General features: G+C 42.2%; 1 protein-coding gene across 1 annotated transcript in view; it reads left to right on the forward strand.

The window, feature by feature from the left end:
• dmd (dystrophin) overlaps nucleotides 1-23082 on the forward strand; it is a 1392820-nt gene that overhangs the window by 694270 nt on the left and 675468 nt on the right. Inside the window, exon 25 of the mRNA XM_034174291.1 lies at nucleotides 6232-6377. Coding sequence (XP_034030182.1) covers nucleotides 6232-6377 — 146 coding nt within the window. The remainder of the gene's footprint in view (nucleotides 1-6231; nucleotides 6378-23082) is intronic.

A 23082-nucleotide genomic window follows, 5' to 3' on the forward strand; every position in this document is an offset into this window, starting at 1 on the left:
AAAGTCCTTTTCATTCCGCCATTTCCAGACAATGAAAATCTGATGAGGGGGCGCGACCACTCCTTCCCAAGGCGTGCTCACAGGCGAATGACGTAACCAACAGGCGTGGAAAAACTCACGCATGCGCACGAGGGTTCAAGCATGTCTGACGTAAAAACATCTGAATGAAATCCATATAGTTTTTGAAAAAAATAAAAAGGACCGTTACTTTATTGACACACCTCGTAGTTGAGCCAAATACAAGAACATTTTGTGCATCAGCCATTTTGAAAATCAGCTAGGGTAAGATCAGATAGTTACAAGAACATTTTGTCCCCCGTACAAACTGAAATTGACCTTTGTTTTTACCCCATTCATACGGTCATATATAGTCCAAACTATACCTTTATGAAATATTTATGATCAGACAATGTGGTAAATTTTTCAGTATCATTGGAGCATGTTTTCATTTTGACCCTTGTAAGTTTCTTCAATTGACCCTACCCGGATGTCCATTGAAAATTCAGGTGGCCAATTGTTGTTGTTTTTTTCAAAGGAGTAATGTCTAAAGAGTATTTGTGCCAAATTTGGTTCTTCTATCACCATTTGTAGGATTGTTTATCTGCTGCACTAGTCTGGGAGATCGTGAGTTCACACCCCAAGGGGGGGAAACACAGAGGTTAAATAAACAACATGGAAAATAAGTGTGACCGTAAAAAGAAGATGAAACTGTTTTGGACACATTGGATAAGGAAAATTTGGAGGTCTAAAGCTACATGAAGAATGGTGGCTCCTGTGCCATCAGGCCACTTGTACAGCTCGCTTTTCATGTTCACTGACTCAGACTATTTGAACATATTGATAAGCAGCTCGTGAGATTGTCACTTGGTGTGAGTCATTTCAGTGTAATTTATTGTGCTGCTCTCGGCGTGTTTGTGTGCACTTTGTGGATTTTCAGGCAAAGTGACGGCAATGAGCCTTAATGAACCAGAAAGCTGTGGCCATCAAGACAACAAAACTAAATCAGACAGGCGCTGTGACAAAATGAGTGCAGAGAGCTATTTATATCAATGATGGAGAGTTATGAGGAAAAAATATTCACAGCCACTGTGAAAATTACAGAGATAGAGAAAAGATGGTGACAAACAGGCAGAGTGAGTGAATGAGGTGAAGCTGCTAGAAGTGTTTTGAGAGCCACCAGCTGACAGAAGAGGACTTTTAAAATGGTGTGTATGTGTAACTTATAGTGAGTAGAGGTCTGTGTGATGTCATACCGTTGTTTTGATTGGAGACCAATCAAAAGAACGCTGTCCCTGCATCCCCAGGGCTCTGGACTTATGTCACAACACTCTGACTGCATGCTCATCTCAGTAATGCACTTTGTTTTTGATGCTATTGTGGTTTTTCTGTTTCCTGTTTCTTCATCTTGGTAAAAACTTTGTAAAAACCTTGTAACTGTAACCCCTCTGAGTCTGGTCTGCTTGAGGTTTCTTCATCAGCATCATCAGAAGGAGTTTTTCCTTACCACTCTTGCCTGTGTGCTTGCTCTAGGGGTTCGTAAGGTTAGACCTAACTCATGTGAAGCACCTTGAAGTGGCTTTGTTGATTTGGTGCTGTATAAATCAAATAAATTGAAGTTGAATTTCAATTTAAATTGAACAACATGAAAAGATGGTTTGTTTTCTGCATACATTACTGTAGTATGAATCACATCACTGGGTCATACCTTAAATATAACCTATACACAATTTTCACACACATTGATGTAGTGTGTGCAGAGGTCAGTGATTCCAATTTAGTGGCTGTATGAGTGTGAACATAACTCAAGAGTTTGATTTCAATATAGACCATACTTGGTGTAATTATGGTCTTGAGAGATTTGATTATGAGAAAATTGGTTAAAAGTGTAGGTCAAATGTTAGCCTGTTTCTTCATGGGATATTTAGAATGGCTCTTTGGAGGAAATGGATAAAGATGCACTCTTGATGCACAGAGTGTAAAGGGCCTGTATTTAGTGTCTTAATTGATCATTTTGAATCATACCAAACACTGGTGTGTTTTGGGTGTAAAGTGTATTGCACCAATCACATTGTCATCTGTCATTCCTTTTGAGGGTCATGTGCGTTTGAATCTTAGGCAGTAACAACTCAAATTGGTCGAAATTTTTGTCTCCGATTGTGTACGTTGTTGGCAGATAAAGAAATTGGATACCTTGTTAGGGCCTGAAAACAGATGTAATCCATGGTACAAGTAGCACTGTAGAACACTGTGTTAATAAATGATAAATGGACTGTATTTATATAGCGCTTTTCCATCTGCATCAGACGCTCAAAGGGCTTTACAATAATGCCTCACATTCACCCCGATATGACGGTGCTGCCATATAAGGTACTCACTACACCAGTGGCGGTCCTAGAGTGATTTACTCCCCAGGCGAAACCCCCTGCATGCCCCCCCCCGCGCGCGCACGCTAACGTGGCCACCACCTCCGCCCCACCACCCATGAAAACACTAACTTCGTCCAGAACACCCACAATCCCACAAATTAACTCACAACAGCTATTTTTAAGAACAAATTTCTGATTTTAATGTCTGCTGCAATAACAAACACAAAGATAAACAATAATTACTTCAATAAAGTTTTTGAACATAAAAAAAACAAAAGACTCAGTGACTTCACATTACAACTATGTACAGTACAGGTATTTAAGAAAGCACAACTGCACTACAGCACCACCCGATGGTCAAAATATTGCACGTCATTCAGTTTTACCAACAGCGTGCACTTTGCATCATCATAGAGTACCATTCACCATAATGAACAAGACTTAAACCGCCATTAAAGTTGCACCATATAAATAACAAAAGAAGTTAAACAATCTGTATATTACAGAATACCATGAAGTGACAAAAAATGTACAAAAAAACCCCTATACAATAAAGTGGCAAAAATGGTAAAGCGCAATCATGTATCATAAATAACTGAACTAACGACAGAGGTAAATTCTGTACCCATTACTGTACACATAAGAAGAAATAACAAACACTATTGTGTATCATAAGTAACAGGAAGCAACAAGTGAAGAAGTTAACACTCTTTAAAGGCAAAAATGGCAAACCACAATAATTTGTCATCAATAACAAGAAGTGCAAAAGAAGTAAGAGGAAAACAGTCTATATACAAAAGTTTGCAGGAGGGCATCATAATTGTTTGCCCCAGTGCTCACTATCTGTGATGTGAAATTCCATTGAGTAGGAGCATTTCTGGGCAACCTTGAGCAGCCTGCAGACTCAAGAAAAAACATCCTCTTTGTGGATTTTGAGAAAAATTTGGCAAACCCAGAGAGTGATGCAAAAAATATTCTGCACTCAGATAAGCATTTAGCCCCCTGAGACAGAACCAGATTCAGTCTGTGTGCATAGCAATGCACAAACATTGCACTGGGGGCTATTGCTTTAACTTTGGCCTGCAAACCATTGAGAGCTGAAGCCATGACAGCAACCATGGCTTCTTTGTAAGGAAGACTATCAAATGGCTTCGCCAAAATCCAGTCCACAACATTCAAATTGTCTGCCATTACGTGCAGCTTGCTACCTAGCTAGCTTGCTCGCTAGCTGGGACTGGCGCAAGGCTAGTGTGAAGTGTGTCCGCCTGTGAGTGCTTTGTGATGGTGGAGGAGCTCAGCAGCACCCGCTGCTCGGTAGGGACAGAAACTGCGATAGAAGTCAGAAAGAGTGATAGAAGTCAGTCTCCAAACACAAGCAGCTACAAAAAAACAAACCAGAAATAGAAGGTCGATTTGTTGCTAGTCATTTTTAAACAAAGAAAGTGCCGCCAAGAGGATTAGGAAAGTCTCCGGTTCAACTCAGAACAGAATGAAAATTAAAAAATGCTCCCATGGATGTTTACACCAAAAGATCGCTGATTCGCTCATTTCGCTGTCAATCAAAAAGGGATTCAGCCTCAGACAGATCATCCAATCATCATGCAGAAGCTGAGCGTCTGGGCCAGCCGAGGCCAGCCCACTGCCCCATAGACCCCCAGACACGCTGATCACTATCCAGTGACTCGTCTCGTTTCGCTGCAGTCTTTGCTTCGCTATTAAACAGTGTGGATGCTGAGCGTTCACACTGTTTAAAGCACAGTGAAGCTGCGGGAATACGTAAATCAATACATACCTTTTTCCTTTGATCGTTTCTCCTTTTCTTCTTTCTTTTTCTTTGGCTTTGATCATTTCCTATCCATGATTATGTCTTACTCCGTTTCGACCATCTCCTCATCCAAACATTGAATGATTCCCCCCCTCCCCCTGCACAAACTCTGCACTGTGCAGCGTTACTCACCTAACGCGAGAGATGAGATGGGGGGGCGCTCTGCCATAACGTAACCACGTACTCCCCTGTCAGGACAACTCCCCCCCACCCCGGTTTTATTTTTTTATTTTTTTTTTTGGACCTTTTTTTTTTTCTGCACGCTCATGCTGCCCCCCCCCCCCGGCGATGCCGCCCTGGGCGGCTGCCCAGTCGGCCCGCCTCCAGGACCGCCCCTGCACTACACACCGGGAGTCTGGTCAGGCTGGGATTTGAACTGAGGATCCTCTAGTCTCAAGCCAGATGTTGCTCCACTAGACCATTACCTCCCACAATAAACTTTAATAAAGTTTAAACTTGTTCAAAAAATTGTGGCTTTGGGCAAAACACAAATAATGTAAAGGATGTACTTTGTACAGATAAGGGGTAATATTTATCTTATTGGAATTTTACAGATGACTTTGGGTGTTATTTTATTCATGCATCTTGAATAAAATTATTTCTGTTTGAATGTGAATTTGGCTGCTCAGTTATTTTGATGCCAGACTACAATTAAAGACTGAATTTAAGATACAATGGAGATTGTTTTCAGTTTCAGAGCAGAGCAATATCATTGATCAGCCAGCAGAGTGCAGTCAGTGTATGTGCAAGGTGGTGAACTCAAAGAATCATTCACTAAATCTCTCCTGGAAATATTAAGTCCCTTTCCCGCACCCTTATTTTCACTCAGGGTCACCACAACAGATCCAAGATGGGTCTGCATGTTGATTTAGCAAAGTTTTATGCAAGACGCCTTTCTTGATGCGACTCCACATTACATGGAGAAATGTGGCAGGTGGGGTTTGAACCGGGAACCTTCCGCACTGAAACCAAGTGCACTAATCACTTAGCCACCACCCTTTGCCCACCACCCTTGGCCTCCTCTGGAAATATACATCAGTAATCCCATGAATAGCATGCCACACTCTTCAGCATAAAACAGTTTTCAGATGTTAGCAGATGCATTTTAGCTTTGTGGAAAAGTAATGACCACAGACATTAGCACATAGACTCCATACATTATCGTTGTGAGCCTGCGATCACTTGTACACAATTTTAGACTGCTTTTGTATTTTTTTAAATCGTAAAGCAGTGAGGGCCACAAAATCTGCAATGGGAGACCAGCTTTACATGGTGGATTCAGATCACAGAAGTGACAGGTTTTCTGGTGAGGAAATGGATCTGTGTGCAAGCATCAGAGCACACAGCAGAGCATTTACTGGAACAGTGTCCATCAGAGATCCCTGAGGTGTAGCACTTGAGCTCCCCATTCCTCCAATGCCTCCTCTTTCTTCATCTCCAGCCACCTGATCTGTGTTATATTCCAGAAACTGCTTGCTTTTATTTAACTTTTGTTTCAATCTTAATATATTTTCATTTCAGTTTGATGAGCGAAGAAGAGGAATATGAGTGTAAATGCACAACACTGTGTTCAAGTAGAGTTTATGCACATTGTGATACCTGCAGATGGCATATCTGAATATTGGGCTGTGGAAATATGCACAAACAAAGATGTTCAAAATAGCACTAAGTTGTTTTCTAGCTGAAAATAAGAAGAGAACCACTTTTGGTGCTACATAGCACCTTTAGGTGCTCTGGGGTTGCTATATAGCATCTTCATGGATCATCAGGAGGCCGGGATGGACCAGTGATCTGCCAAGGTAGTTGCATATCACAACATAGGGTGGTTCTGTAGGGATGGAATGATGTGGCACCAGAAAATGTTTCTAGGATTGAGCTGAGCTAATCCATGTCTGTGTTCACTATTCCAAAACAGAAACATTATCCTGGAGCTGAAAACTACAATTTGGTTGCCATTTTGTGTTGTTAGCGCAGAAGTCTCTTTCTGTCATTTATCAAGTTCACAGTGAGAATTCATCCTCTTTTTCTGTCTCCCTCCAGTTTTGGAGAGCTTACCCCCTGCTCGTTATAAGGAAACCATATTGACATTGATGGCATGGATACAACAGTGTGAGGCCAAACTGGCCATCCCATCCACGGCTGTAACAGAGTATCCCATTATGGAGCAGAGACTAAAGGAAATTCAGGTATTCACACACACACACACACACACACACACACACACACACACACACACACACACACACACACACACACACACACACACACACACACACACACACAGATGAGTGATGTGATTTGATTGAGAGCTGTTTATGGGCAGTGTTTAAATTTATTTGGGTACACTTGGCACAAATGGAAGTGTGAACTGAGCAGTGTTTATTAGAAATGCATGGATTTACTGCAGTTATTATTTTTGACAGACAGTCCTCCAGGAACATTAGTTTTGATGTTTAATACTGTTGTCTGTGCTTTTCCTCCCTTCTCTGCTCAGTGTCATCCATCATTATGATAAATTATGCTTTGTGACCATATGCACTATATATTTTTGAAAATCAGATGATAGCCTCAGTTGAGATAAGTGTGTTAACATTTTGGAGGTGATGGTCTAGTGGTTAAGCGTTGGGCTTGAGACCAGATGATCCTTGGTTCAAATCCCAGCCTGACCAGAAAATTCTTAAGGGCCCTTGGGCAAGGTACTTAGATTAAATTAGATTATATTAGATTTATTGATCCCCATAGGGAAATCTGTCTTCACTGACTGTAAAATACATTGCACATAACAAGACAGACAACGCAGTAAACACAATAGCACATCACAAGACAGACAGCAACAATATCAGAGTAGCACAGCACAAGATAGACAGCACAGACATCTACTTGTACAATAGCACTAATAACAACAATAACAAGCAGCAATGCAATGGCAAACAGACTGGTCAGTGGGGCATGCTGTTAAGAGCCGCTATAGCTGTGGTGATCAGGCTTCTCCCGAAGGGAGCCCTCCTAAACTTAATGCTTCTGTATCTACGCCCTGAAGGACGTGGAATAATGAATTGGTGAAGTGGGTGAGTGGTGTTTTGGCAGCTGTGTTTGTGATGCGTGTGAGTTTGGCCCGGTTTGTGACAGAAAGCATGGTAAAGAAACATGAAGACCAGTACAGAATGATGGGTTGAAAGTTTTTTATAAAGTAACAACAGCAGATGGGGTGCAACATATAATCGTTTAAGTTTGCGGATGACTAACAGTCTTTACTGGCTTCTTTTTTGAATGTCCTTGGTGTGCTGATCAAAGGTGAATTTATTATCCAGAGTTATTCCTAAGTATTTGAAAGTGTCCACTGTTTCAACTATTTGTGTCTTTATGATGGTAGGGAGCTGGGGTGAGTGGGGCTGACCAGACGTTCCTTTGTTTTATTGACATTTATTTGAAGATGGTTGTCTGTACACCATTTGGTAAAGTGAGTGATTGTGTTGTGGTAGTCCAAAGTGGATTGGTTTTCTGAGAGGAGTGCAAGGATGGCTGTGTCATCTGAATAATTGAGGTATGATGTGGTTGGTGAGATGCTTAGACCAGTGATTCTCAACCGGGGTGCCGCGGCACCCTAGGGTGCCGTGGGTATTTTTCATATTCGCGATTATTTTTCATATTCGCGATTACCGTGAATTATTTATTTTATCCACAAAGCATAAAACGACTCAGAATCTGACGTCATTGTGCTGCAGCCTCACTCTCGTCTTTAAGCGGGACAATAACAAGGAGGCTGACGGCCGATTAAAACAGTGCCGTCTCCTTCAAAAGCCGTCTAAAATGCGGAGCTGTCGGTGTGTGTGTCTGTGCCTGTGTGTGCACGCGCGCGGAGTTAACAGGCTGCAGACTGCGAGGGAGGGGGTGAGTGAGGGAGGGGGGGTGGGTGAGGGAGGGGAGGGGGGGTGAGGGAGGGGAGGGGGGGTGAGGGAGATTCCTGAATGCAGGCGCGACACGTTCAGTGCGCAGCGAGCGCGGAGCAGAGAGAGGATTTTAAATGGAGTGAACATGTTAACAAAATGAAAACGTGAAGCTTTTACTTCTCTGAACTTTCTCTAAAGGTGTGATTCTGCTGTTACCGTCCTGTTCACACCATGTGCGCGTCGTATGCTGAATTTATGAGATCATGAGATGAAATAAACGGTCAAATATCTTTAAAAACATATTTTAAAAATGAGAATATATGAATGAACTGAGATACACAAAAAAAAAAATGTTCAGACGCACAGATCACAAAAAGCAGGTGAGAACGCTGAACTTTAACAGCTGTTATTTTCCAAAGGTATTTATTTGTTCAGTCTTGAGCTTAATGTAGTGTTTAAGCACAAAACGTGACTGATGAGGAGAAACAATTTCAGAAATGCAACAGAAACAACCACAAATCAGAAAAAGTTGGGACTGTATGTAAAATGAAGATAAAAATAAAAATGTTGCACCATTCCCAGTTTCTCCACGCACAGAAGCCAAACGTTCTTCCAGAGTTGTGTAATTATACTACAATAGTAGAATATAAAGAAGGGAAAAAAAAGAAAAAAAAAATAGACAATATATTCGTCAATCGCAATTATTTGTCTGACAATTAATCGTCTCCAGAAATTTCTAATCGTGACAGCCCTACTTGAGATCAGAGCACAAAATGCTTGAGGATTTTCGAAATGCGATGTTTTCTGTATCGATTTTCTATTGCGATAATTGGGTTTTGCGCAAAACCAGAGGTAATAGCATTATAATATTATTTTAGTTGGTGGTGTGCCGCAGGATTTTGTAAATATAAAAAGGGTGCCGCGACTCAAAAAAGGTTGAAAAACACTGGCTTAGACAGTCATTGGTGTAGAGAATGCACAGGAATGGGCTCAACACACATCCCTGTGGGACCTCAGTGTTATTGGTAAGTACAGAGGGTGTGGTTGAGCCCATCCTTACTGCTTGTAGTCTGTCTGTGAGGAAGTTATGGGTAAGGTGGATCAGATGGAGAGGAATGTTGAGATGGTAAAGCTTCTGGATCAGCAGATGTTTCTGTAGGGAATTGAAGTCGGAACTGAAGTCTACAAATAGTATCCTGGCAAAGTTGCCTGGGGAGTCCAGATGCAGAAGGAGGAGGTGCAGGAGGCAGGCCACAGCATCCTCTGTACCTCTTTTGCCTTATAGGCAAATTGGAGGGGATCCAAGTGCGGGGTGACAAGTGGAAGAATGATGTTCAGCAGCAGTTTCTCCAGGCATTTCATGATTATGGATGTTCAAGCTATGGGGCGGTAATGATAAGTTCAGTAGGTCTAGGTTTTTTTGGTAGTGGAATTATGGTGGCAGTTTTCCATAGTGTGGGTATTGTGACAGTCCGACAAGATTGACAAAAAAGTGAGTGCAGAACTGGGGAGAGCTCCATGGCACAGGTCTTAAGCATCTTGGCTGGGATGCCATCAGGCCCTGGAGCCTTACCAGGCTTGCAGTGGCTCAGCTGGCATCGTACCTCCTCCTCTGTGAAGGGGGCTGGTTCTTCAGGGTCTAGTGGTGGGAGGGTTCTCAACAAGGCCTGACACTCGGATGAGAGGTCCTGGTTGTCAAAACGGGTGTAGAATGTGTTCAGGTCTTTAGTGAGGGTTTCTGGATCACTGACTGTACATGTGAACTTGGGTTCACATTTTTTCCGGGTTTTCACCTTCTGGAAAGCTTGCTTGGTGTTCAAATTACTAAATTCTAATTCAAGTTTGTTTTGTTTGTAATTGCCCAGCCCTGGCTTAGAGTCATTGTCTTGCTGAAAGATGAACCATCGCCCCAGTCTGAGGACAAGATCGCTTTGGAGCAGGTTTTCATCCAGGGTGTCTCTGTTCATTGCCGGATTCATCTTTCCCTCAATCCTGACTAGTCTCCCAGTTCCTGCCACTGAAAAACATCCCCACAGCATGATGCTGCCACCACCATGCTTCACTGTATGGATGGTGCCTGGTTTCCTCCAAACTTGATGCCTGGCATTCACACCAAAGAATTCAATCTTTGTCTCATCAGACCAGAGAATTTTGTTTCTCATGGTCCGAGAGTCCTTCAGGTACCTTTGGAAAACTCCAGGTGGGCTGCCATGTGCCTTTAGCTAAGGAGTGGCTTCCGTCTGGCCACTCCATCATACAGGCCTGACTGGTTGATTGCTGCAAAACTGGTTATCTTTCTGGAAGGTTCTCCTCTCTCCACAGAGGAATGCTGGAGTTCTGACAGTGCCCATCGAGTGAAAGGGGGCAATATACTGTATTAAGAACAGGGGTATGTAAACTTTTGACCAGGGCCATGTGGGTAGTTTCTGTTGTCATTATGATTTAAAAAGAGTAAACCCAGTTGTTTGACAATAAATGGCATCACACAACCACTAACCATGAGTGAATTTGTGTGTGTGTGTATCATTCATATTCTGAGAAAATTAGCCAAAAAAAAAAAAAAATCAAAAATTCTGACAGGGTATGGAAATGAATGAGCACAACTGTAGGTCCAGTAGGTTTGCAGATTCTTAACTAACATTGATGATATCCCAAACAGAACCGCTAAACATAAGAATGACAAACAGCAAGCAGATGACCTGAAACATGATATTTAATTGTCTACAATATGTAAAATATTTAGCATATGTACCTGCAATAAATAAATTAGTTTAATTTAGTAACCATAACATGACCAACACTGTATCTATCTACAGGTGGATTTGCTTTGGCTTGCTATGTTTGCTCTCTGCTGCTGGCATCTATGTACTAAATCCATAAAATGCTAAAATGCGACTGGCTCTATAATCCTGTGTGGCTGTGTAACACTGTAATCAGTTTTTACTACGAGTCATAAACTTATATTGCTCCTGGCAATGCCAAACTGTCAAAGCAGCATTCCTAAAACATGTTTTTCTGTGGCTCATTGAGGTAGTAGACAAGGGGATAGAGAAGGGAAAGAAAACAGATGACATGCTCCATGAGTAAGTGCCTGATTCATACCCACAACCTACTGAGTAAATTGCATGCATATCATACAGTAGGGCATCCCCACATCATCACTGCAAGTAGAAAATGCCTGAATAATGAATCATTAAGTTTGCAGTTTGCAGTTATGCCGTTAGAGACAAGGTGTCATTTTCAACAACGTTTGCTTGAGACAAAATAAAAAGGGTTGTGAGGCACATTTTATTGTTTTTATACTAATCCTCTGGATTAAAATTTAAGGAAATGAGATTTAAATGAATTAAAATGTTTGCATGTTGAGATGCATTGCTCTTGGAACTTTGTGGCCATTAAATGTTGTAGATGGAAGTCATCAGCTGCAGCACAGCACCAGCCTTTTAAACTTTGTTACACTTTGACTGTGTTAACTTGAATGACTGGATTAAATACCATCTGTCCACAGTGTGCATACATTAAGTCCATATTTGTGTCCATTTTATGACAACTCAAGGCTCATTAATCCTCTGTAAAATCTGTGTGTTTCAAATGGTGTAAATGTCACTGTCTACATACGTCCACACATCTTGTACATTGGCACAGACATGAAGAAAAATGTCCACTACAGGGCAATGCAGGCCACCTTCAATGTTTCTGTCAAACATCAAACATCCTTCCTGCTGCTGTCAACTCCATAACCAGCACTGTTCCCAGTAGACCACTCCAATCACTCAAATCACTAACATTATTATAGTAACAAATTATCAGTCATTTGTAATAATACTACACATTCTGTGCAATAATACTTGTATACTTGTGTACAACATCACTTGAACACGTGCAGTATTAAGAAACACTCTTTCTGCTTGTATATACAGTGCGGCAAAAAAGTATTTGTCAGCCCCTGATTGTGCAAGTTCTCCTACTTAGAAAGATAAGAGAGGTCTGTAATTTTCAACATAGGTACACTTCAACTATGAGAGACAAAATGAGAAAAAAAAATCCAGAAAATCACATTGTAGGATTTTTAAAGAATTTATTTGTAAATTATGGTGGAAAATAAGTATTTGGTCACCCACAAACAAGCAAGATTTCACAGACCTGTAACTTCATCTTCAAGAAGCTCTTCTGTCCTCCACCTGTTACCTGTATTAATGGCATTTGTTGGAACTCATTTTTAGTATAAAAGACACCTGTCCACAGCCTCAAACAGTCAGACTCCAAACTCAACCGTGGCCAAGACCAAAGAGCTGCCGAAGGACACCAGGAAGAAAATTGTAGACCTGCACCAGGTTGGGATGAGTGAGCCTACAATAGTCAAGCAGGTTGGTGTGAATAAATCAACTGTGGGAGCAATTGTAAGAAAATGGCGACATACAAGACAATCTCCCTCAATCTGGGGCTCCACGCAAGATGTCATCCCGTGGGGTCAAAATGATCACGAGAACGGTGAACAAAAATTCCAGAACTACACAGAGGGACCTGATGAATGACCTGCAGAGAGCTGGGACCAAAGTAACAAAGGCTACACACTACGCAGAGAGGGACTCAAGTCCTACAGTGCCAGGCGTGTCCCCCTGCTTAAGCCTGAACATGTCCAGTCCCGTCTGAAGTGTGCCAGAGAGCATATGGATGATACAGAAGAGGACTGGGAGAATATCATGTCGTCAGATGAAACCAGAACATTTTGGTAAAAACTCAACTCGTCATGTTTGGAGGAAGAAAAATGCTGAGTTGCATTCCAAGAACACCACATCTACTGTGAAGCATGGGGGTGGAAACATCATGCTTTGGGGCTGTTTTTCTGCAAAGGGGACAGGATGACTGATCTGTATTAAGGGAAGAATGAACGTGGCCATGTATCGTGAGATTTTAAGACAAAACCTCCTTCCATCAGTGAGAGCATTGAAGATGCAACGTGGCTGGGTCTTCCAGCATGACAATGATCCCAAACACACCGCTCGGGCAACGAAGGAGTGGTTCCATAAAAAAACATTTCAAGGTCCTGGAGTGGCTGAGCCAGTCTCCAGACCTCAACCCCATGGAAAATTTGTTGAGGGAGTTGAAAGTCTGTTTTGCCCAGCGACAGCCCCAAAACATCACTGCTCTAGAGGAGATCTGCATGGAGGAATGGGCCAAAATACCAGCTACAGTGTGTGCAAACCTGGTGGAAACTTACAGGAAACGTTTGACCTCTGTCATTGCCAACAGAGATTATGTTACAAAGTATTGAGTTGAACTTTTGTTATTGACCAAATACTTTTTTCCACCATAATTTACAAATAAATTCTTTAAATATCCTACAATGTTATTTCCTGGATTTTTTTTCTCATTTTGTCTTTCATAGTTGAAATGTACATGTTGAAAATTACAGACCTCTCTCATCTTGCACATCCAGGGACTGACTAAATAGTTTTTTGCCCCACTGTAGTGTAACTTAAATATCAGCTGAGTGGATCCTTGTTATTTGATTAGTGCTTTGTATGTCACGTGACATGGATTATTCGTCAGATTTGTGTTGCATTTAGCATGCAAATCTGGTTCCATACATTTTGTACCACTGCACGCTGTGAGCACTGCCCATGCACACCGCGCATGCACACACTAGTGGGGGCGTTGTTTAGCTAAACATGGCAGAATTTGTTTGGCTGCGGCCAATGATTTGAAGGTGCTAATTCTTCTAACACAAAAAAAAAAACAAATCCACTACACCGTTAGCCGTCTAGAGAGATGAAGAGCTTTTAGGAGGAAGAGGATGAAGATAGGATGAAAAGCTGGACAAATTTCTGACGAGATTTTTCACTGGAGGGAAGAAAGCAGATTTCAGTCTATATACGAAGTCAGTGTACAAAATCACGAACATCGTCAGGATTATTTTTTTGCAAGTTGACTGAGACAATTTTGGACACCTATTTAAAGTTCGTGTTGGACTGTTGATGTCAAAGCACCAGTGACACACACCAAAATGTAAGTCCCTTTTCTATTGTTTATAAATTAATAAAATATCAAATGACAAGGATCTGTTTTTACCGTTATATAAAACAAATAATGAATGTTTCTTTCATTCTTTCAATGGAACAAATATTTCATGCGGTGAAAGCTGGAACATACCATTCAACGAGGCGAAGCTGAGTTGAATGGTATGTACAAGCCAGACAGCTAAAAACACAATTAGAAAAACCAAGTTGGACATGAACATACTCCATAAATAGCTAAACAGCGTTGGAAACAACACACAGATTGAAAGCATATCCATCTGTTAGCAAGTTCTTCACAGTGGTAAAGCGAACAGGTCTGACTACAAGCTGTCACCAGCTTTCATATTTGGGTGATACCCTAAGTTTGCCTGTTTATATATATATATATATATATAGTAGCCATATAATAAATGAATTATTAACCTTGCTTGCTCGGTCTGTAAGCAAATATTAGACCTCTGCGGTTTTCGCATGGACGAAGCATTAGCGAGGGCCATCAATCAATCAATCAATTTTATTTATATAGCGCCAAATCACAACAAACAGTTGCCCCAAGACACTTTATATTGTAAGGCAAAGCCACATAGCCAACTAATAAAGATAGATTGATCATATTTAAGATCGAAGCATTAAATAATGGTAGGGCTTCCTTGAGCAGCCTGGTAGGAATGGGGTCTAACAGACATGTTGATGGTTTGGATGAAGTAACTAATGAAAATAACTCAGAACAATCTGAGAGAAAGAGTCTAACCAAATAATGGCATCACTGAAAGCAGCCAAAGATAACGATACGTCTTTGGGATGGTTATGAGTAATTTTTTTCTCTAATAGTTAAAATTTTATTAGCAAAGAAAGTCATGAAGTCATTACTAGTTAAAGTTAAAGGAATACTCGGCTCAATAGAGCTCTGACTCTTTGTCAGCCTGGCTACAGTGCTGAAAAGAAACTTGGGGTTGTTCTTATTTTCTTCAATTAGTGATGAGTAGTAAGATGTCCTAGCTTTACGGAGGGCTTTTTTATACAGCAACAGACTCTTTTTCCAGGCTAAGTGAAGATCTTCTAAATTAGTGAGACGCCATTTCCTCTCCAACTTATGGGTTATCTGCTTTAAGCTGCGAGTTTGTGAGTTATACCACGGAGTCAGGCACTTCTGATTTAAAGCTCTCTTTTTCAGAGGAGCTACAGCATCCAAAGTTGTCTTCAATGAGGATGTAAAACTATTGACGAGATACTCTATCTCACTTACAGAGTTTAGGTAGCTACTCTGCACTGTGTTGGTATATGGCATTAGAGAACATAAAGAAGGAATCATATCCTTAAACCTAGTTACAGCGCTTTCTGAAAGACTTCTAGTGTAATGAAACGTATTCCCCACTGCTGGGTAGTCCATCAGAGTAAATGTAAATGTTATTAAGAAATGATCAGACAGAAGGGAGTTTTCAGGGAATACTGTTAAGTCTTCAATTTCCATACCATAAGTCAGAACAAGATCTAAGATATGATTAAAGTGGTGGGTGGACTCATTTACATTTTGAGCAAAGCCAATTGAGTCTAATAATAGATTAAATGCAGTGTTGAGGCTGTCATTCTCAGCATCTGTGTGGATGTTAAAATCGCCCACTATAATTATCTTATCTGAGCTAAGCACTAAGTCAGACAAGAAAGCCGCGCGGAGGCTTCGCGCATCACGACCGATTCGCTGATGAAGCGAGATAAAGGAACACCTCCATTTCGGAGTGTTAGAGGACAAGTTGGGACATGTCCAGCTCTCCACAAGTTCTTTTATACTCACTGGGCTGGTAAGCACTGAAAGCCGAGATAGACATGTCAGACAATGTCTGTGTGGCACAGCACGAAATAAAACTTTACAGCAATCAATTTTGGAGGACAACAAAAAGCATGAATCAGTGTTTGAGCATCAGCCAAAGACAAGATAGGTCTTGTCCTTGCAATGCTACCTAAATGAAAATGGACATTCTTGTCCACATCTCTCATGTGCGGGTCAAAAGACAATGTTGTGTCAAAAATCACATGAACATTTTTCATTCTTTTGCTTCAACAGTGACTGTTTGTTGATCAAAATAAAATGTGTCATCACTGCAGCACAAATAGATGTCATCTCAGTCTTCTGAATTCAAAAGTTAAACATTAGACATCTCATTTTTTTTCACTGCAACCAGACAAGCCCCCAGATTTGCCATACTCAGTTATAGTACTGCAGATTTTTAATTTGCAATACTGATTTGGAAATTGCAAACTGGAAATTGCAGTTGACCATTTTCTTTCTGAATTAATAAGGTCTACTGATTCTTCTACCCATGGGGAGTAAAACACGAAGACAACACAAAATTGGGCGAAGAAGCAGAAACCGGCTGAAAAACCGCAAAAAACAAACAAAATGGGGAACCGCGAAACATTCTACCTGCTGTCAGGAGGGACACACGGTCGGACAGGCGTGAGCGATACCGTTGTGACGGTTATGTGCACACTTGTGCGCGCACACAAACACAGAGCGAGCACCTGGAAATTGTGACGCCACAGCTGCTGTGGGGAAAAAAAAAAACAAACAAAAAACCACACACCAAAAAAACCCCACTGCAATTTCTAATATTTAATCCCTCTTATCAAGTGGACAATACAAGTGTGATCCTTTTGTTCCTCAGTAGATGACCAATGGTAATGAAGGAGTGTGCTCTTATCATGTCCACATTTGCTGGCGCTGTGTCCAGCTGGCTCTGCATGTTCAGCCGGCTCCACGTGTCCAGTGAGCGGCGCGCCGAAGGACATCGCATCATGTGTACCATAGCTGACATGGCTGACGTGACATTCAGACCACCAGCTGAATGTACACCTGATCAGACGGTTCTTTTCACATGCTACAGCCTGCCAATGTGTGCACTGACACAGTCGCTCAAGCCCGTTGCAAAGGCGATATGTGTTTTTATGTATTTCCACGTGGGGTCAGCATGTCCAAGCACACGCCTCATAGTGGAGTGTTGGAAGGTGATGTCCTTCATAACACGGTATGTGTTCTCCAGCTGTGACTTGCGAGTCGACAGATCCCAGCAGCAGCGACTGGCGCAGACACACCCACCTTACCGAACAAACTCCGCTCAAACGCAAAAGCGTCACTCTCTGTTCATTTGTTATGTGATTATTTATGTTATGTATTTGTTATGTACGAGGTCTGTTAGAAAAGTATCGGACCTTTTTATTTTTTTCAAAGACCTGATGGATTTGAATCACGTGTGCTTGCATGAGCCAGCCTTGAACCGTCATGCACATGCGTGAATTTTTTCACGCCTATTAATTGCGTCATTTGCTGGTAAGCAGCCTTTGTGTGAGGATGTGTGTAGTGCGCTTGGCGGATTTTCTTTGCAAGGAAATGGCGGAACAACTGGAGCAGCGCGACTTCATCAAATTTTGCCAGAAACTGGGCGATAGCCAGGTGGAAACCATTCGGATTATTCAGACGGCTTTCTGTGATGATCCTCTGGGCATCACACAGATTAAGGAGCGGTAGAACCTCCGTGTTGAAGCCTCACAGGACATGCCCTGACATGCCCAGCTCTTGCACCATTCGGAAGATTCAGGCGGCTTTCGGTGGCTTTTCAGTCGTGTGACTATCCGAGAAATTGTGGACGAGGTGGACATGCCACAACATGTCCTGTGAGGCTTCAACACGGAGGCACTGTTGCTGCGCCATCAGCTTCATGCCGATGAATTTCGCCGCCACTCTTTTCATGGCAAAATCTTCTTTCACAGTGGAATGTGCTGAAAAAGTGCTGATGTCCACCTCTTCCGCAATTTCTCGGATAATCACACGATGGTCCCACATCACCACAGAGTTCACTTTGGAAATGATCCGGTCGTTTCAGCATGTTGATGCCGACCGGAGCGCGGCTCACTCTCCACCATTGTGCGGACGTCTTTAAACTGGTTGTACCGCTCCTTAATCTGTGTGATGCCCAGAGGATCGTCACTGAAAGCCATCTGAATAATCCGAATGGTTTCCACCTGGCTGTGGCCCAGTTTCTGGCAAAATTTGATGAAGTCGCGCTGCTCCAGTTGTTCTGCCATTTCCTTGCAAAGAAAAAAACGACGAGAGACTACACCCATCCTCACACAAAGGCTGCTTACAAGCAAATGATGCAACTGACAGGTGTGAAAAAAATCACGCATGCGCACGAAGGTTCAACGTTGGCTCATGCAAGAACATGTGATTCAAATCCATCAGGTTTTTGAAAAAAATAAAAAGGTCTGATACTTTTCTAACAGACCCCGTAATTATGTATGTAGTTATTGTATGTATTTAATTGTCCTGTTCTCTGTGTTTTTAATTTAACACTTTGTGTGCACTGAGCCTCTGTCAGCTGGAACTGATGAGAACATGCGAGCCTGTCCACACATGTGCTTTGAGTGGAGTGTTGTTCATCTTGTTGATGGCATGATATATGTCCTCCAACTGAGTTGCGAGTACACAGCAGTCAGCTGTCCTAGCTGGACATTACAGCCGTCCAGATGCGTGCTGCGCTGGACAGTGATCGCACTGCAGCCACCACAGCTGCACCTGACAATGTTCAATCATGGTCTGGGGGAGGGGGCGGCAACACACTCCTCACGACATCTGTGTTGCAGGAGGGGGGCATGACACACTTGCACGCCACGTGTTGTGGACTTGGTAACAGCAAACTTGAGGGGTACTAACATTGTTGGGTGGTTCACACAGCCAGGTCAAAAGTGGTCAGCTGCTCTCTACTTTTGTGCTGGCAGTGCGAATGCCCCCACCATTTCTAAGTGCCCTGCAAGTTCTGTTGGATGTTCGTGGGTGGCACCTGGACTCCAGCCGACTCCAGCCAAGAGTGGGTCGAATGGTCATTTGTCTGGTATTCGATGACATATGGCCACAGGTGTGAAGGCTGCCTTGATCACATCATTCGGTCACAATTCAACATGGACAATGATTTCGTGCAGCTGTTCAACCATGGCATGATATCATGATATATCTGACCTGCGTACGACATGCCGTTCAAATGCTCCGAACACAATCAGATGGCAGTGCAACCTCATCATGCCCGCCATTCAAATTGGTTTCCGGCACAAGCGGCACACGAATATAGAGCGCATGTGCCGTACCGAATGAATGTGGTGACTGCTGTACGAGGCGTTCGAGTGCGGCTCTGATTTCCCACGAGTGCCATTTGACTCCTCCTTTGTGCGCCATACTGCCTCAATCGTGTTGTGTGACGGGGCCCTTAGAGATATTACAATCTGACATTTGGCCCCAACAACTTTGACCTTCACCCAAATAATTGAGCTGTGGCTGACCTTGCCAGGGTGATTCTGTAATCCACCTAAGTGTGTGCCACATTGGGACATGTTCACTCAATAATTGGCCTTTGGCAAAGTTTAGCTCTCCTGTGAAATTCCAGGACCCACTTATACTATGTGTGCCAGATTTGGTGGATATCGGGGTGAAAAAAATCAAATCTTTGACGTAATCTCAGTGACCTTTATCTTTGCTGAAAGAAACCTTTTAAGGGCTATTCTGGAATCAACCTTCATCCAAATAGCAAGTTTGATGGCGAATGGGGAAGGGACCTGAGAGAAGGCGTGGAGCAAACAGACAAACATTAACGATGTGTGTGTATATATATATATATATATACTAGCTGGGGTACCCGGCGCTGCCCAGGTTAACCTGTTTTGGACAGAGGCCAAATGTCATTTTAATCAAAACAATTGCCCAACATTTGTTTTTGTAATGCTGATGTCTTACAAATGTAATATTTAATGGGCTAAAGTTTTTCCAGCAGTACTATAAGAGGCGGACTCCCCAAACTACAGTGAGGAAAATAAGTATTTGAACACCCTGCGATTTTGCAAGTTCTCCCACTTAGAAATTATGGAGGGGTCTGAAATTTTCTTCTTAGGTGCATGTCCACTGTGAGAGACATAATCTAAAAAAAAAATCCAGAAATCACAATGTATGATTTTTTAATAATTTATTTGTATGTTACTGCTGCAAATAAGTGTTTGAACACCTGTGAAAATCAATGTTAATATTTGGTACAGTAGCCTTTGTTTGCAATTACAGAGGTCAAACGTTTCCTGTTGTTCTTGACCAAGTTTTCAGACACTGCAGCAGGGATTTTGGCCTACTCCTCCATACAGATCTTCTCCAAATCTTTCAGGTTTGGAGTTTCAGCCCCCTCCAAAGATTTTCTATCAAGTTCAGGTCTGGAGACTGGCCAGGCCACTCCAGGACCTTGAAGTGCTTCTTACGGAGCCCCTCCTTAGTTGCCCTGGCTGTGTGTTTGGGGTCATTATCATGCTGGAAGACCCAGCCATGCTCTTACTGAGGGAAGGAGGTTGTTTGCCAAAATCTGGCAATACATGACCCCATCCATCCTCCCTTCAATACGGTGCAGTCGTCCTGTCCCCTTTGCAGAAGAGCACCCCCAGAGTATGATATTTCCACACCCATGCTTCACGGTTGGGATGGTTTTCTTGGGGTTGTTCTCATCCTCTAAAGATGGTAAGTGGAGTTGATTCCAAAAAGCTCTATTTTGGTCTCATCTGACCACATGACCATCTCCCATGCCTCCTCTGGATCATCCAGATGGTCACTGGTGAACTTCAAACGGGCCTGGACATGTGCTGGCTTGAGCAGGGGGATCTTGCTGCCCTGCACAATTTTAAACCATGACAGCATCATGTGTTACTAATGTAATCTTTGTGACTGTGGTCCCAGCTCTCTTCAGGTCATTGACCAGGTCCTCCTGTGTAGTTCTGAGCTTTCTCAGAATCATCCTTACCCCACAAAGTGAGATCTTGCATGGAATCCCAGACCAAGGGAGATTGACAGTCATCTTTTGTTTCTTCCACTTTCTAATAAATAATCATAACAGTTGTTGTCTTCTACCAAGCTGCTTGCCTGTTGTCCTGTAGTCCATCCCAGCCTTGTGCAGGTCTACATTTTTGTCCCTGGTGATAGAGACAGCTGTTTGGTCTTGGCTATGGTGGACAGGTTGGAGTGTGATTGATTGAGTGTGTGAACAGGTGTCTTTTATACAGGTAACAAGTTCAAACAGGTGCAATTAATACAGGTAAAGAGTGCAGAATAAGAGGGCTTCTTAAAGAAAAATTAACAGGTCTGTGTGAACCAGAATTCTTGCTAGTTGGTAGGTGTTGAAATACTTATTTGCAGCAGTAACATACAAATAAATTATTTTAAAAAAATCATACATTGTGATTTCTGGATTTTTTTAGATTATGTCTCTCACAGTGGACATGCACCTAAGATGAAAATTTCAGACCCCTCCATAATTTCTAAGTGGGAGAAGTTGCAAGACCACAGGGTTTTCAAATACTTATTTTCCTCACTGTAAGTGGAAATACTTGATATAAAGACAAACACATTTGAAGTCCTTCATGCAGACTTTGTTTTGTTATCAAATTTATAACAAAATTACACACAAAAGATAGGTAACAGTAAATGTAAATATCAATGAATCATAGAGAAAAGAATCAAAGAGAATAGATTAAAGCATTAGTCCAGTAACCATACAGAATTAAAGTGAAAGTTCTTTTTGTCTAAGATTTCTAGCAATAATGATTAAAGCTGAATTCTGTAATAGATTATATCTAGCAGTGATGATTAAAGCTGAATTCTGTAATAGATAAAGAGAATAAATTAAGGCATTAAATTATTGGTTGGTATAAAGTGGTCAATTCTAATTCCACCCCACCCAAACTATAATATGTAGCCCTAAAAACTATATACGAGGTCTGTCCGTAAAGTATAGGTCCTTTTTATTTTTTTCTAAAACTATATGGATTTCATTCATATGTTTTTACGTCAGACATGCTTGAACCCTCGTGCGCATGCGTGAGTTTTTCCACGCCTGTAGGTGACGTCATTCGCCTGTGAGCACTCCTTGTGGGAGGAGTCGTCCAGCCCCTCGTCGGAATTCCTTTGTCTGAGAAGTTGCTGAGAGACTGGCGCTTCGTTTGATCAAAATTTTTTCTAAACCTGTGAGACACATCGAAGTGGACATGGTTCGAAAAATTAAGCTGGTCTTCAGTGAAAATTTTAACAGCTGATGAGAGATTTTGAGGTGATTCTGTCGCTTTAAGGACTTTTCACGGTGCGAGATGTCGCGCTGCGCTCTCAGGCAGCGTCATCAGCCTGTTTCAAGCTTAAAACCTCCACATTTCAGGCTCTATTGATCCAGGACGTCGTGAGAGAACAGAGAAGTTTCAGAAGAAGTCGGTTTCAGCATTTTATCCGGATATTCCACTGTTAAAGGAGATTTTTTTAATGAAAGACGTGCAGGCGGATTGCAGCGTCGGCTCGCAGCCGCCGCGACGCTCCGCCACAGGAAAAACACCTCTGTTGGAAGCCTTGAGGACAAGTTGGAACATCTCCAGCTGATAAACAATTTCTCATATACTCACTCCACTGAAAGCCATCAAAAGCCACCTGGATTTTACAAATGGTTATCAACACAGAGGTGTTTTTCCTGTGCCGCCGCGCCACGTCGGCTGCGTCCCGACGCGCGGACCCGTCCGCACGTCTTTCATTAAAAAAATCTCCTTTAACAGTGGAATATCCGGATAAAATGCTGAAACCGACTTCTTCTGAAACTTCTCTGTTCTCTCACGACGTCCTGGATCAATAGAGCCTGAAATGTGGAGGTTTTAAGCTTGAAACAGGCTGATGACGCTGCCTGAGAGCGCTGCGCGACGTCTCGCACCGTGAAAAGTCCTTAAAGCGACAGAATCACCTCAAAATCTCTCATCAGCTGTTAAAATTTTCACTGAAAACCAGCTTAATTTTTCGAACCATGTCCACTTCGATGTGTCTCACAGGTTTAGAAAAAATTTTGATCAAACAAAGCGCCAGTCTCTCAGCAACTTCTCAGACAAAGGAATTCCGACGAGGGGCTGGACGACTCCTCCCACAAGGAGTGCTCACA

The sequence above is a fragment of the Thalassophryne amazonica genome, chromosome 1 (assembly GCF_902500255.1).
Source record: "Thalassophryne amazonica chromosome 1, fThaAma1.1, whole genome shotgun sequence".
Taxonomy (NCBI): Eukaryota; Metazoa; Chordata; class Actinopteri; order Batrachoidiformes; family Batrachoididae; genus Thalassophryne; species Thalassophryne amazonica.